The sequence below is a fragment of the Mirounga leonina genome, unplaced genomic scaffold, assembly GCF_011800145.1.
Source record: "Mirounga leonina isolate KUSES-001 unplaced genomic scaffold, KU_Mleo_1.0 Mir_95, whole genome shotgun sequence".
In the NCBI taxonomy this organism is placed as follows: Eukaryota; Metazoa; Chordata; class Mammalia; order Carnivora; family Phocidae; genus Mirounga; species Mirounga leonina.
In genome coordinates, this window is record NW_023270865.1 from 6,745,276 (window position 1) to 6,762,183 (window position 16,908).

The window sequence follows — 16,908 nt, forward strand, 5'->3', positions numbered from 1 at the left end:
AGAGAGAGCTGATATGTCATGGCAGAGAAGCCTCCAAAGTCAAGAACCACTAGGGCACATGGTTGAGTTTCTCTAAACGGGTCACCTAGAAGACTAGTCAATGGAACCGAAAAATCCTCTCTCTTTCATCTTCTCAATTTTTAAGAAAGAGAAGCATTAGGTTTCCTTCTTCCAGAGTCATACCCAGCCTCCCAGGGCTCTTGACTCTCAGAGTTCAGGGCCATGGACACGCTTACGTGGAGGGGAGAAAGGGAAGGAATTTTCTAATTAAGAGAGTGGGATCTCTACATAGGAGAGCCAAAACAAAATTGAGGAGACAACAGATGAAAAGAATTTGGCCTCAGGAAGCATGTGCAAACACGAAGAATTGCAAGAAGGAAAACATCCTTGACTACCCAGGATTATTAACATATGTGTCGGTGCACAGAGTGTCCCAAGAGGAAGGTGCCATTCAACAACACATTTGGGAGAAAAGAAAACTCAGAACATCAGATCTGGCAGCATTTGATTCAAAATATCCACAGGTACCTTCTCTCACTGTGGATAAATTGAGAAGTAGAAGGCCACCTCCCGTTTCCAGGCCGATGCACCAACATTTAAAAGGTATAAACTACCAGGACTCCTTACCCTCATTTTAGCTTTCAGAAACAAAAACAAGCAATAAAAGAATAGAGAGGGCAAAGGAAAATCTTGCTAAATATGCTTATAAAACACTTGGCTTTTAGGGCGCCTGGGTGGCTCAGTTGGTTAAGCGACTGCCTTCAGCTCAGGTCATGATCCCGGAGTCCTGGGATCGAGTCCCACATCGGGCTCCCGGCTCAGCGGGGAGCCTGCTTCTCCCTCTGACCCTATCCCCTCTCATGCTGTTTCTCTTTCTCTCTCTCTCTTTCAAATAAATAAATTAAAAAAAACAAAACAAACAAAAAAACCCACTTGGCTTTTAATAAAAAGCACAGCAAGGGAGTTACCATTTTCCCATAGCAAAACACATCACAGCGCACAAATACTTCCTCCTATTTGCCCATGGCAGGCCACCTCTGAAAACACTCAGCATGTTAGTATAGCTGAATCTACTGCAGGAGAGCCTGAAAACTGCGTGGAGCATAGCACTTGTGATCAGTGTCAATAAATGATATATTTGGCTGCATTTTAAAGTTGTCCACCACTTGCCTTCCATTTTTCTCTTTCTCTTGTTAAAGCAGTCCTGGAAAAACAGCTACGCCAAGATATGTGACTATGTCACCCTCTGCAAGGCAGGTCAGGAGGGAAGTAGAAATTGCTAGGCTAGCCAGCTCTGCCCCTTCATGTCTGGGTTCTCACTCACAAATCCACCCAGGAGAGTCTGGTCAGAGGCAAAGCCCTTACAAGCCTCAAATCCTGAATTCCCCAGTTTCACGGAAGCAGTGTCCTTCCGACCCCCTTGCGCCACCACCCCAACCAACAGGTGCTCCTGACAGATGTGCCTCTTGTTAAACTACCCAACCGAGTCTCCAGCATCCTTCCCGGTCACAGACAACAATGGGAATCAGCAGTTAGTTACCTTGGCAACTCTGCTTGTTCGAGGATTTTTATTAATTTATGAATAAAATATCTACACAATGGGCCAGCCAGTGGTTCTTCATTTCTCTAGTCCTCTACACACAGCTAGTTTTTGCCACATAACAGCTGAACATTGCTGATGGTTTAGTGGCTCTCCTGGATCTCTAGTATCTTAAAGCACTGAAAGTCACAGATGTATTTCGTGATGCATTAAAAATTAAGATTTTAATTTTGCCCATGGCTGCTCATTCTCATTTTGCATTTAAAAGTAAATTAATAAACCAGCAATATTTCTCCATAAATTATCAATTTTTCCACAAACCTCGTCTCTGTGAAAAGAACTACCTTTCATAACCCCATGTGGACTAGATTCTCGACATTGTATCACTTCTGGTCATATCTCTTCATACTATGAGCTGCGTTCTGCTCTGGTTTGGTCCCTGCTAGTTTCTCACTGCAGCCCCTGCCCACCTGAACCAGCCAGGACCCTGTCAGAGCCATTTTCTCCTGGCTTGGCTCAAATGACTGTCCCTTTCCTGGTCCATACTGGAATAATCAAATCTCTGTGGTACCGGAGAAACTATACATACACTGAGTTCCTCCTACTATTAACTTTTACCCCAGGAGAGAGCTAAGAGAACCCATGACGGGAGAGGAATGACTTGTAAAGGAGAAGCACTTTGGCTTGCTAAGCAAACACACCCCAGGGAGACAGAGAAAAATATAATGAAAAATCATATGATAAAAAAATAATCAAATAATAAAAAACTTATAATAAGCCCCCATTGGTTCCTGGGACTCTTAACTTTGATAATGGAGTGGGGGCAGACTCTAATGTGGTCCCCATGTTCCTACCTCCTGGAAGTCATCACACCTTGCGTGATCCCCTCCCACTCAGTGTGTGTGGTGGGGGGGGTGGGGGGTGGGAGGACATGTGACTTGCTCCTAACCAACAGAATATGACAAAAATGACAGGATATCACTTCCATGATTAAACCTACATAAGACTGCAATACCCTTTTTTTTTTTTCAAGAAAACTCTCCCCCAACCCCCGCGCCATGGCTTTGAGGAATGAATGGCCCAGGTGGCAAGGGGCTGAGGGAGCTCAGTCTGACAGCATCTGAGGAACTGAACGCTGCTGACAACCACGGGATTTGGGAAGCACACCTTCTGCAGTCAGGCCTCAGATGAGACCACAACCATGGTCTACGGCGTGCCGCAGCCTCGTGAGATCTTGAAGCAAAGGACCCAGGTCTACTGTGTCCAGGCTACAAACCCACAGAAACTTTGAGCCAATACACACGAAATGTTTCAGGCCCCAAGTCAGTGGTAACATTGTTATGTAATGACTCCTGAAACAGATTTTGGTGCCCTAACATGCAGTGCTACTGGAGAAAATGCCTAAAAATGTGAACGTGGCTTTGGGACCAGGGAATGGGCAGATGCAAGGAGAATTTTGAGGATCATGGCCGAGAGACTTTGAGGATGCTGCCAGTGAGGCTTTAGAAGGAAATAGGATAAGAACTAAAACTCAGCAACAAAACCAACCCAATTAGCAAATGGGCAAAGGACGCGAACAGACTTTCCAAGAGTAGATAAATGGCCAATAAGCACAGAAGATGCTCAACATCAGTAGTCCTTCAGGAAATGCAAATCAAAGCCACAATGAGATAATTGCTTTATACCTACTAGGCTGGCAAGGAAGGAAGGAAGGAAGGAAGGAAGGAAGGAAGAAAGAAGGGAGGGAGGGAGGGAGGGAGGGAGGAAAGAGAGAACGAACAAGTGTTGGCAAGGGTGCGGAGACACTGGAAGGCTCACACGCGGCTGGGAGGAATGCACAGTGATGAAGGCACTGCAGAGAACGGTGTGGCAGCTCCTCAAAAAACAAAACACAGAATGACCATATGACCCAGCAAGTCCACTTCTAGGTTTATACACAAAAGAACTGAAACAGGGACTTGAACAGACACTCATATGCTAGTGTTCACTGCAGCATTATTCACAATAGCCCAAAGGTGGAAATGACCCACCTGTCAACCAACGGGGAAAGAGGTAAATACAATACGAGATAACCATATGGTTGAGGATTATTCAGCCTGAAAAGAGGAATGGAGCTCTGACACATGGTCCAGCCTGGATGAACCTTGGAGACATTATGCTACAAGAAATCAGCCAGACACAAGGGTGCAAATAGCATATGATTCTATTTATATGAAATAGCTCAACGAGGCAAATTCATAGAGAAAGAACATAGATTAGAGGTTACCAGGGGCTGGGAGGAGGGGAAAATGGGGAGTCACTGCTTACTGTTTACAGGATTGGGGTGATGACAAAGTGTTGGCAACAGATAGGGTTATAGTTATACAATACTGTAAATGTAATTAATGCCACTGAGCCGAACACTTAAAAATGGCTAAATGGCAAATTTGAGGTTAAATATATTTTACTGCCCCCAAAATTCGAAAGAAAAGAGGAGCCCAGGATTGGAAACTAGGGGTAGGAAGAGCCCTGTGACATGAGGCAGAAAGCTTCCAGGCTGTCGCTGCGGTTCTATGGAAAGCGGAACACGTCAGTGTGAAGTGAGTTACGTGGCCAAGGACACTTCCAGGCAAAGTGCTGCCCAGTGTCTTCTTGATGCTTATGGTAAAATGTATGAAGAAAGAAAAGATATTGCAGGAAGGAATAACAAACAGGAGGGAGCAGGATGGACTACGGAAATTCTGAGTCTCTCCTGATGGCAAATACACTACAATTAATAAATAGCTTCTGAGCATTGTCAGAGTTGGCAGAGAGTAAAAAACCGAAGGTATGACGGCACAACCTTTTGTTAAAACCTCAGAAAGACCAAAGATCAGAGTAGTTTCAGTTACACAAAGGGTGCTCGCAGGAGGTCAGGAGCAAGGGTGTGCCTCCCAGATGGTCTCCGTCACAAGCCAGCCACAGGGTGTGGTCCCTCAGCCCTCAGGAGGATTCCGGGCTGGAGAAGGGCTATCTCAAAAAAGATCTGTGGGTATGGATTTGTTTACTAGAGTAAACCTCCAGGAAATCCACAGAAGACCCATAAAGTTTATTTCAGCCAAAATACCAGCTTGCACGGAAATGTACGGAAAAAGTACAAATGGAATGAGGCTGCTAGAATCCAGACTTCTACTGGCAGGAAACAGGTTGGTACAACTACCCAGCCGCAAGCACATGCTAACTTCCATGAAAAAGAAAAGCTGATTCAGGAAGCAGAAATGAGGGCCCAGAAGGCAGAGCCAAGAACCATGCAGAATTATGCACAGGCCTTGAAACTTAATCGAGCAACTCCCAGCACTTGTCTGGCTAGATTTCAGAATTTCTGTGGAGCAGTGATTCCTCTATACTTTCCACCCTCCCTCCCCCATTTGAACAGAAATGTCTGTAGCTGTTACCCTTTGCCTCGCCCACCGTCATATACTGGGTGTATTGGTGGTGGATACCTTGACTCTGATTTTAGAGGCTGACCGACTGAGAGGAACAACACCCAGAAAGCCTCATTCATATCTGAGCCTGATTTAAACAATACAATTCTGGAATCTGGGGAGATGATTTAATGGTATGAAACTTCTGGGGACCTTGGGAACAGGTGAAATACATTTTGCATAGGGAAGGGACACGAATGACCAAGGGACATATAATTGTGGCAGATACTCCAAGGTGACCCCAGTGATCCTTGCCTCCCGGTATTCATGCCCTGCGTAATGTCCCCCTCTTGAGTGTAGGCAGGGTCTGTGACCTCTAACCAACAGAGCATGGCAAGGTGATGGCATGTAACTTTGCAACTGCTCTATACAAAAGCATACTGCCCATCCTGGGAGGAGACTTTCTTCCTTGCTAGATTTAAGGAAGAAAGTGACCGTGTTGGGAAAGCTCATTTGTCAAGAAACGGAAGTTCTCAATTTGACAGTCCATAAGGGACTAAATGCTGACAACCACAACCACATGATCTCACAAGCAGGTCTTTCCCCAGTCAATGCCCAGATGAGACCACAGCTCTGGCTGAGCAAAGAACCAAGGGAAGTCATAGTGAAACTCCTCATCCAATAAGACGGTGAAATAATATATGCATGTTGTTTTACGCCATGAAGTTTCTGAGCTATGGTTACAGAGGAAGAGAACACGAATACAGATAATGACACTTGCATTTTGATAGTATTTACAAAGAGGTCCATTGTTTCATCCTTGTTAGTGGCCTCTTTGGGAATCAGTGCTTCTACCGGGTTCTTGGTACTCAAGAACATCATTTGCCAGTAAATTATAGAACAGAAGAACAGTGTACATATCCTCTAAAGTGCATGTAAAAGATAAGTTAGATTTTCTTTATCCGGTCCTTCAGAAAAAACGATGTGATACTTCTGAGATTTTTGCTGCCAAAAAACTCCCATTGAATTACTCCACATCCTGGGCATTTGGATCCAAATGAAGTCACTAACTATCATCCTGGCCTTAACTTAGGGACTTTATTGGGGTAATCAATTTATTCACTCGAGGCCACTCGGGAGCTCTTTGGGGTTGATGGTGTTTAGAGCAAAAGGGTGCAATGGCATTACTGTGTACCTGTCTAGTCATCATTCTTCTGTGCCTCCCCATGGAGGCCAGAATCTCCTCGAATCTTGAGTTTAGTTCTCAAACATCTAAGGGATGGTGTTCCCTTATATTACGCAGGTGGAGACAGCTCCCACATAACGGAACAAAGAAATCTCAGAACTGTTTGCTTGTGAAGACCAAGAAACAGATATTATGTACTGTTTTGGTTTTTCTTTAAGATTTATTTATTTGAGAGAGAGAATGAGATAGAGAGAGCACGAGAGGGGGGAGGGTCAGAGGGAGAAGCAGACTCCCTGCTGAGCAGGGAGCCCGACGCGGGACTCGATCCCAGGACTCCAGGATCATGACCTGAGCCGAAGGCAGTCGTTTAACCAACTGAGCCACCCAGGCGCCCTTATGTACTGTTTTTTTCTAGATTTCATTAACCTTTTGATATCCTGATAACCCACTAGAAAGGCTATTCAATGGGGAAGCTTCAATTGTATAAAAATCTTACAGAGTCCCTATTCTTACCATCCACGCATTTGTTATATACATTCAAAGATTCCTCTATTAACAAAATATGTATCTTGTCCAAATGAGAATGGTTTTTTTTTTCTGTAAAAAGGGAACATTTTAAGTGTAAGTCCCCCAAACACGCTAGCCATCCTGATTTTTCCCTGAAAAGGTAGTAGCTTTACAAACAATCCCAAGCGCACACAGAATGTACGTATCTGCTGGCTGCAGGGCTAAATAGCATCTTCCTTCCCGTGCGCTCAGCTTAAGAAAGGTGCTAACAGGCGTTAGATTTGCAGAGGTGCTGGGTCTGTAGGGCAGTGTCACACTGATGAAGGTGACTTTCCCTGAATGGGCTGTATTATGTGACAATGCACAGAATTTTAAAACCTACAAACAATTTTAAATCTTCCAAAGTTTAGAAAGAGCAGGGAGACAATTTGCCCATAATCGACCTTCCCATTTCTCAGCTGGTATTGGATTGGAAATGATAGACTTCCACAAGACTGTCTTGGGGGACTACTTCAAAAATGACCAACCTTGCTTTGTAAAAATCATTTTTCACTTTCCTCTGAGACAAAAGGAATGAAATCTTAATTGGCAATTTAGGAACACAGGGAAGAAAGAAAGGAATGATTCTCCCAGGTTGTTTTGAGGTCGTAATAAATGCCTAGCAGGGAATTATCTGTAGAGTAAACCTGTTGGTTTTGTCCATATAAATATTGATCACATAGCAAATAACTGCATACGGTATTTTTATAAGAGGCTCTCACTGAACCCATATGACCAGACACAATCCTTACTACATTTTAACTAAAAGGCACAGAAAGACATTTTGTTTCACATGGATTGATACATTTCTATTAGTATAGCAGAATAAAAATCCTGAGTGATGTGAAATTCACCTGCTTGGATTGTCTCCCAACAATCATAAACTAGAATGTACTTTACATATGCAAGAAAGAGCCAACTATCACCAGCTGTGGATTTTATGACGCCAAAGCCAAATGTCCGATTCTATGAAAAGCAACAAACTGTTCAACTCGAGACTGGACAGAACCAACCCCCCACCCCCACCCCAGGAGCTGAAAGCTTACAGTACAAGTGGAACACGATGCCCCTTTGGGTTCTACTGCAGCTTCCCTGAGGGTAGGAGTTAATAGAGGAGTGTGTGGTTATAAATACACCCAGACTCTGCGTTCTCACCTTGCTCCAGCTGCTTGATTTAATTCTGATGGAAAACTCTACTTCATCCGACTACTACGATCGGGGACGCAGGGCCGCCTTAGGTCCTACTTGGAACTGCAGCTTTTGAGACCCGGTCTAGTTGAATTCTAACTAGAACAAGTTTTCTCCAGCTGACTCCCTTTCTGAGTCCCCAGGGAGCCCAGCACAGAGGTGCCCACTGTCTCTGCATCTCTGCTCCCTTGGGAACTGCTCAGCTAGCCAACATTTCGGGCTCTGCTGTGGCTGGTGCAGAGATGTTGTCAACACGAGGCTTTGATCAAAATTAAAGGATGTCAGGAAAGGAACAGGACGATTTGGCTCAACAGGAAAGGATGCCACAGATAAGCTAAGCGACATCCCAAACTAAACCCGCAGAGACCCCGGGCCGCGCTGGAATGGCAGGAAGCGTGAGGATGGAGGTGCCGGGGGCAGAGCGGCGCCTACCTTTCCTCGCGGTTCTGTCCCACGCACACCCGGCCCCCGTGCCGGGGAGTGGGGTTGCTGCAGGACCGTTGGCGCACCTGGAAGCCGATCCCACAGGTGGTGCTGCAGGGAGACCATGAGGTCCAGGGGGTCCAGCCTCCGTTCCTGGGGAGAGAAAGCAGCGGGGTCACTAAATCACACGGGCTCAGAGTCCATCCCCTGTGTGCACCCACCTCCGATGACCTTCATGTGTCCCGCGTGTGGACTGCTGGACTGTGGGCTGGGAAGGGAAAGGGAACCGGAACCAAAGGACAGGACTGGACGTGCTGTGTCATGGGACTCTCGGTTTCGGTGAGATCCTGCTCCTGGCTATCTGATTTTATTTTTATTTTTTATTTTTTTTAAAGGTTTTATTTATTTATTTGACAGAGAGAATGAGAGATAGAGCACATGAGAGGGGGGAGGGTCAGAGGGAGAAGCAGACTCCCTGCCGAGCAGGGAGCCCGATGCGGGACTCGATCCCGGGACTCCAGGATCATGACCTGAGCCGAAGGCAGTCGCTTAACCAACTGAGCCACCCAGGAGCCCCTGGCTATCTGATTTTAGAGTCCAGATTGGACCTTGGAGAGTAGCGCTTAAAGTGCACTAAAAATAAGATATAATAATTTGCTCTATATCCAGGTATCAACAATAATTTGAATATATAATTTCTATAATAATTTCAGTAATTTGTATAATAATTGAATATGTAATTTCTATAATAATTTCAGGAAATTCCTCTGAGAAAATTCTATATTAGAAACTATTAAAAAATTTGGTTATGAAAATGTTAAACTAATGAAAAATAAGTTTATTTCGTTAAAAAGCAATTAGAGATAAATCCCTGAGCCTCTAGAGTTTATGATTTGACTTGTACTATATCATTTAGAATCTATAAAAAGTGCATATCTGAACAAAATAGCATCTAAAACTACCTATAATGCTCACTTTTAAAATCTATTAATATCAACAAAAATCAGTAATTCTCTTGATAGGCTTCATATTCATAAAGAGCATCATAATGTCCAAAGCTTAAAACAAGCTTTATTAAAAATGAAGGAAGGGTACTTTAAATTCAGATTCTTGGCTATTTTCTTACAGTTTGACAAAGATATAGAATATAAACAAGCGGGCGCCTGGGTGGCTCAGTTAGTTAAGCGACTGCCTTCGGCTCAGGTCATGGTCCCGGAGTCCTGGGACCGAGTCCCACATCGGCTCCCGGCTCAGCGGGGAGCCTGCTTCTCCCTCTGACCCTCTCCCCTCTCATGCTGTTTCTCTCTCTCTCTCTCTCAAATAAATAAATAAATAAATAAATCTTAAAAAAAAAAGAATATAAACAAGCAGTACAAACTGCACATAACTGTATTTATGTTATTAATAAATATATGATCGGCATATAAAACATAAAATTAAAATAAAATAAACAGCTTGTATAAAAGTGGTTTATAAACTGAACCACCACTGACAGCTAGAGGAATTTTTTTTTGTTGTTTAATATTGTACTTTTCCCTTGAAATGCCTGTATTCAGAATGTTTATAATTTAAATATCTTCCTTAGTAGTTAGTCCCTGCTATTAAAAAACAAACTGTAAGCATTTTTAAAAATTTTAACTGTCAAAATATTTGTTAAATCCAGAATCCAAACTCCTATGTGAGCAGTCTACTGCAGCTGGGGTATGTTTATATTTCACAGATCACATATGCATTTCTATAGTATGTTAGTCTCATAGGATTTTCATTTCCACTGGGAAAAATCAACTGACATTAATTCTTATTTTTACTTTATACATTCCCTTAAAAATATGCAGGTCCCAACTGTGCCACTGAAGCTCAAGGTATAAATAATAATTTGAATATATAATTTCTTTTTTTTTTTTTAAAGATTTTATTTATTTATTTGACAGAGAAAGACACAGCGAGAGAGGGAACACAAACGGGGAGTGGGAGAGGGAGAAGCAGACTCCCTGCCGAGCAGGGAGCCCGATGCGGGACTCGATCCCGGGACTCCAGGATCATGACCTGAGCCGAAGGCAGTCACTTAACCAACTGAGCCACCCAGGCGCCCTGAATATATAATTTCTAGAATAATTTCAAGTGAAAATTCCTCCGAGAAAATTCTTAGTATATTTCATATTTCTCTATTTTCTGAAACTTCTTCATTATATAAATAAATATATAGTGATACTTTAATGTATTATCATAAAGCTGCTTTATGATAATTTAACCAAGTAATCACAAAATAAGACAAATCCTCCCAAGCTGCTCATAAAGGTAATTGGCTAGTATCTTATACCCTGTTACCTACACAATTTAAAAAACTACCCAAGTAATTCACTGAATTTTCTAAAAAATAGCCACTTCAACATAAATAAAATGACCTTTTACTTTCAAAGTTTCTTTCTATGTTGGCAAAATGGCTAGATAGTGCAGGAAACTCTGCTTCCAAAATTGTGTAATTTTTAAATTTGTTTAATTCTTAATTTCCTAAACCGTTTAATAAACATGACATCTTGTGATACAGTCTATTTACAATATAGGGAACCTGTTGTAGACAGAGAAGTGGGTAAATGGAAGTATGTATAAATAACAGAAATATAGTAAGTGAAGAACTACATGAGTGCAATGTGTGTGTCTAATGTATGGACCCGGGTTTGCAGTCTTATAAATGTTGCTTAGAACCAGACATTGTAGCCATTAAGTAGCACCAAGTAAGCATGTATCAGCATACACATCATTTCAAGGATTCAGTCAGTCCACAACAACCCACTATGCATTTAAAGCATCACTAAAATGGGTTCACTTATTCAATTATTAATCATAAAATAACCACTAATTATATTGCAGGTCGGCTCAGAGGATGACATTTCAACTAGAACCAAAGCCAAAGATGTATCAGTAAACAAGTTGCAGTCATGCACTTGACTGTCCTTTTTTCCATAAACAGTTATCAAAGAGGATATTCCTCACTGATCACAACCTTCAAACAGTAACAGTTCTGTAACTTTATTATAAAGTTTCTCCCATGCCTGGATGGCAACCATCTTAGTTTTATAGAAAGAATGCGGTGCATAATGCAATGTTGATGTGCCTGTTTTCTGTGATCACACAAATAATCTAATCTGTGTAGCCCTGCTGTGCTCCTTTCAACCTTGTGAAATGGTCTGGGCTGGCCTGAGGAGAAGGTGAGCAGAGGACAGAGTGGGGTCCTTGCACCCTGCGGTTCCACATCAACCCGCCTCTCCTCTTGGGTAGGAAGCGCCCTTGCCCTCTGGGCTCGTTTAGAGTGCCATCGCCTGGTCTGATCTGCAGTGTTAGGGATGTCACAGAAGACCTGCCCAGAGGCTTCTGCATTCTAAATAGGCTCATTGAAACAAGGTAATACTTTTTAAAAATACTGTAAATTAACAAGCAAGTGAGGAGAACGCTTGAAGACTGATTTGAGAAGCTTTCCTGATGCTTGTTTCAAGAGAGAAGATGCTGTGTCGTGCAGGGGAGAAGGAGCACCTGAGTGTAGTAAAACAATCAAGCTACAACAGAAGAAGCAGCAGAGGAAACAGGAAATCAACTCAGTGAATCACTGTTGGAACCGTTCTCCTGGTTACTCAGTACCAGGATGTTAACTGAGCTGGGGTGTTCTAGGCTCAGATAGACTACAGAGCAGAGCAGAGCTTTGTTAAGGACTGGGCTGCTTCTACCCCCTAGCTGTCAAAGCACAGAGTACTGGATGCCACGCCCCACAGCGGGATGGAGGCACTCATTTCTCCAGCCCCTCATGGCTAGCTAGGACTGGCAGCTGAGAGAATCGAACCACCGTCAAGGGCTGTCCCACGTACAGGGCTCCCTGTACCCGCTCTGTCCTCCCTTCCCATTAGGCTAGTTATATCTCTCTCTCTCTCTTCCCTCTCCCCAAGGCTCCATCCCTCCTTTCTTACAAATTAAAATTCAGAAGTGACATGATGTCATGCAGATGCACAGTCAAATGTTCATTTTAATTATAACATAAAACCAGATTTTTCTGATCGATACTAAGTCTGACTTGGCCCTGTTTAGAAAGTATGGCTTAGCTAATTACTTTATATTGTGGATTTCATTTCATACACTGAATGACTTCAATCTGGGGCTCCAGGATATTGAGAAAATATATTTAAATGATGTGATGTGATAAAAGCATTTAATCAAAAATATATTTGTGAGGCGCCTGAGTGTCTCAGTCGGTTGGGCGTCTGACTCCTGATTTTGGCTCAGGTCATGATCTCAGGGTCTAAGGGGCTCTGCACTCAGCGGAGAGTCTGCTTTCCTCCCTCTCCCTCTATCCCTCCCCCCACCACACACAAATAAATAAATAAATCCTAAAAATATTCAAAGATACATTTGCAAAATGTATTGAATTAGCAATATTTGGAATTTCCCAACACTTTCTGAGCGTATTGGGTTAGACAAGGTGCCTATAAATAACAAATAACAGGTTTAATTTGGAATCCTCTGATCAGCCTTCTTAAAGGCTTTCTGACGTGCTCTGCACAAACTGAGGAAGTATCTGTCAGTACTGAATGAGCAAAAAAGTCAGCTTGCAGGTTAGGTGGGTTGCGATTTTTTTTTGCTTCCAACAAAATTAAACACCAACATAAGCAGGTTATCAACTGATATGGGGCAATAAAAACAATCTTTGGCGTTAGATTACCATGCTTTTGGCAGATGACTTCGAAAGAATTCAGAGAAGTGAGGGAAAATGCTGTAATCTTACATTTCCATCAACTTATGAGAGTCATACCTGTTGGTACTTGTAACTAGAAAAATAAAAACCTAAGAATGGAATTGATGCTAAGCTCTCCCTGAATCAGGCAAGAGGTTGCATTCATGCCTGAATAGGAAAAGTAGTTGGGAATTAAAAACAATTGCCTGAAGGAATGGGTTTCTAATAAAACCTCACTTTTTAGTGTTAAAATATTATCAAAATGTGTAATATTTATGATTTTTAGATTCACTGTATGCTAATTTTCAAAATACATATTTAAAATGTAAAGCCTAGGGGTGCCTGGATGGCTCAGTCGGTTAAGCATCTGCCTTCGGCTCAGGTCATGATCCCAGAGTCCTGGGATCAAGCCCCACATCAGGCTCCCTGCTCAGTGGGGAGTCTGCTTCTCCCTCTGCCTCTGTTGGTCCCCCGCTTCTGCTCTCTCTCTCTCTAACAAATAAATAAAATCTTAAAAAATATAAAAATAAAAAAATAAAATGTAAAGCCTATGGTTATCAGAAATAAAAATTTCGTTTTCAAATGCCATTCATATAATTTGTTTTAGTGGTAGTTGTAGAGAAGTATGATACAGTGACCAATATAAGACTTTCAAACAGAGAAATGTAATATATTAGGATCAGATTCTATGAGGGAAAGAGAATAGAAATAGGAAATTAAAGAAGGAAACACATAAATTTTCTAAATGTTAAAGTGGAGCCTGCTTGTTGATTTTTTAAATGGGCAGGTAGCTATGAAATCACTAAGGCACTGAGATTCCATTACACATTTAAATAGTGATGTAACAAAAATTACATCTTTGCAACTATTAAAACTTCTGATGAAAAAAATTAGATGCCAATCTACAAGCGTTTGGGGGTATTTAGGTTAGCAATATTCTTTTATGGGGCAGATGAACAAGTTGCTGTGAGGACCATGGCCCCAGGACACCGGAACTGCCCAAGTACAAACACGGTGAATGCGCCTTGTATACGCATGGACATGTGCGCTCTAGCTACTCCCCCAGATCTGTCCTTTACAGATTTGGGAATTCTGACTCAACGGGTAGCTTCTGAGACTACCAAAACTACACTACCTTGCTGCTCACACTGAGAGGAGGCCAAGTGCATGTCACTTCCCGAATCTGCACGAGGGGGCGCTTATTAGTACATGGGCGGTAGGAATCATTTTCCTTTGATGCATGATATACTACGCATGCATCTTTGTGCAGGCGTCAGGTGCAAGCCTGGGGCCTCTCTTTCATGAAGTGTCTGCCTTGATAGCAGAGGCTCCCTTTGCCCGGTCTGACTAAAAGTTTGGCTAACGTGCCGCCAGAAGCATCGCATCTGCTTTCTGCAAACCTCCACGTGCGTCCATGTCAGCACGCCTCAGGGACAGGGAGCTGGGACTCCATCATTTGCACCAACTGGCTGTGTCAGTTTTCTAGGTGTGGCCAAATCTGATTTCAGACCTGCTTTCATTCTCAGGAACCACCTAATGGCGAGGACAGGGTGGAGGGTCGACAGCACTCATATGATTCTAGACACTGGGGTCACTGATGCTGGCAAAGGAAAAGGCAATTGCGAAGAGCCAGGTCTAATCCCTGTGGTCAGTTCACAAAAAATGTATGCGTTCTACCAGTAGGGACGATTAGCCTGGATGTTCCAGAAGAGGATTTTGATTGACATGGACGTTTCCCTCAAACCAGCCCAGTAACATCGTGCCCATTAAAAATATGTTTCCTAGGGGCGCCTGGGTGGCTCAGTCGGTTAAGCGGCTGCCTTTGGTTCAGGTCGTGATCCCGGGGTCCTGGGATCGAGCCCCACATCGGGCTCCCTGCTCGGCGGGGAGCCTGCTTCTCCCTCTCCCTCTGCCTGCCTCTCTGCCTGCTTGTGCTCTCTATCTCTCTGTCAAATAAATAAATAAATAAAATCTAAAAAAAATAAAAATATGTTTCCTAATCTAGCAATGAACATATTGCACAGGTTTAGATTTATGATCTAATTTATAATTTAAAATCTCCTTCCATAGATCACATAATTTTATGTGATAAGTGTCCCTGTCTTTTGCCACCTCTCTCTTGAAAAGGGAAAGTGCCCTAAGAAGGATTTCCCACCCCTCCCCAGTCTGCCCGCACACAGGGGGTGCCCCGGTGTGGGGGAGGGGACGCACCTGGAACAGTTGGCGATCTCCACGCGGGGGCCCTCACACTGCCAGCCGCCACACTGGGGGGCCGGGCTGTCGCAGGAGCGGGTGCGACACAGGCAGGAGCCCACGGCGCTGCCGTCCGTGTGCGTGCAGGGTGTCCACGGAGACCATGCGCCGAAGTGCCCGTCCACGGTGAGATTCCTCGTCTGGGAAGAGGATACAAGTTGAGGAGTCAGCAAGGGTTAAGGCTGTAAACAGGAAAACTGAAAGGTCTCTCACGGCACCATCAGACCACATTTAGAATATTTTGATGTGACCATTAAAGAGGAGACAGTGCTATGGGGGGAGGGGGCCGACGGGGGAGGGGCGTGAAGAATGCCAATGGCTTAGCAATCAGGTCACTGCAGAATTGTCCACTAATGTGAGAAACCCAAAGAACAAGCAGAACCGGAGTGAAAAATCACAGATGTGCAACCCTGCTGCATTTTTACGTCCCTTAAAAAAAAAAAAAAAAGAAAGCTCAAACAGTTCCATTTCAGACCTGGCCTAGCTCAAATGTCACTGCAAAAATGGACAACATTAAATTTCTAGCCCTATTAAAGCAACCCGGGCGCCTGGGTGGCTCAGTTGGTTAAGCGACTGCCTTCGGCTAAGGTCATGATCCTGGAGTCCCGGGATCGAGTCCCGCATCGGGCTCCCTGCTCAGCGGGGAGTCTGCTTCTCCCTCTGATCCTCCCCCTCTCATGCTCTCTGTCTCCCATTCTCTCTCTCAGATAAATAAATTAAAAAAAAAAAAAGCAACCGGAACTGGACTAGTTGGTAGGCACATCCCGGGCGGAGCCATACTATGACCACCGGCAAGCGCCTGCAAGTCGGTAAGGGCTGGGCATGAAAGTGACCCACTGATCCCGCGCGCTGGTGCAAGGCCCAAAGGACCGAGTTCCGAGCCCGGTGAGGTGGCAGCAGAGGGGCTGGCTGGCCAGCAAGCACAGGGGGGCCAGGATCGGGATCTAGGAAGGCACCTTGAAAGCCCCATCATCCTCACAAGAGAGGACTCCATGGACAAAGCGATCCGTTCTTGGGAGGCTACAAACTGTACCTGCACTTCATCATTTCAGAAAAATGCCAACACCCTGTGAAAACACAGGTGAGCTTTACGTTTGTCCCATCATTTCTCCAAATATAGTAGGAAAGAGTCCCCACGAAACACGTTTGCGGGCTCTGATGTGGCTGGTGGGTCATCTCCAGCCTCCACAGTACGGAGCTCTCCTTCCTCCATTCTTGTCGATACTCTAACCATTTATATCCACGAAGATGGATGAAAATCCAGAATTCTCTGCCATGCCTGGCTCCGTAAAAAGCAAAGAGGAGGGAACGGAGCTGGATTGGAGGGGACTCACTGGACCCGACCCAGAGCGGGAGTGAACACACAAAGGCAGATTTTTCCCAAGAAGAAAATATCCCCAATTCCAAGGTCTCTGTAAGCCCCGTCCAGCCAGGATAAAAATGCAGCTCCTATTGTGACCTTAAGTTTCTGCAGGGCCTTCAGTGCTTTCTTGGAGAGCCGAGCCACGCGTAACAGAGTCAAGCAAATTCCTCCCATGAAAGTGTCCTGCAAGCAGCAAAGACCTTGTCCCTTGGGGGTTCCCACATCTATCCTCCACCCACTCTCGTCTCTGGCCCAAAGGGCTCTTGTGCAGGGAAGGCTCAGCCGTTGCCTTCACTGTGACTGAAC

General features: G+C 44.1%; 1 protein-coding gene across 1 annotated transcript in view; it reads right to left on the bottom strand.

The window, feature by feature from the left end:
• The window catches only part of SEMA5A (semaphorin 5A), a 466,526-nt gene that overhangs the window by 63,537 nt on the left and 386,081 nt on the right, over window positions 1–16,908 (bottom strand). The window contains exons 14-15 of the mRNA XM_034998860.1: window positions 15,198–15,379; window positions 8,276–8,419 (exon numbers count right to left, since the gene is read on the bottom strand). Coding sequence (XP_034854751.1) covers window positions 8,276–8,419; window positions 15,198–15,379 — 326 coding nt within the window. The remainder of the gene's footprint in view (window positions 1–8,275; window positions 8,420–15,197; window positions 15,380–16,908) is intronic.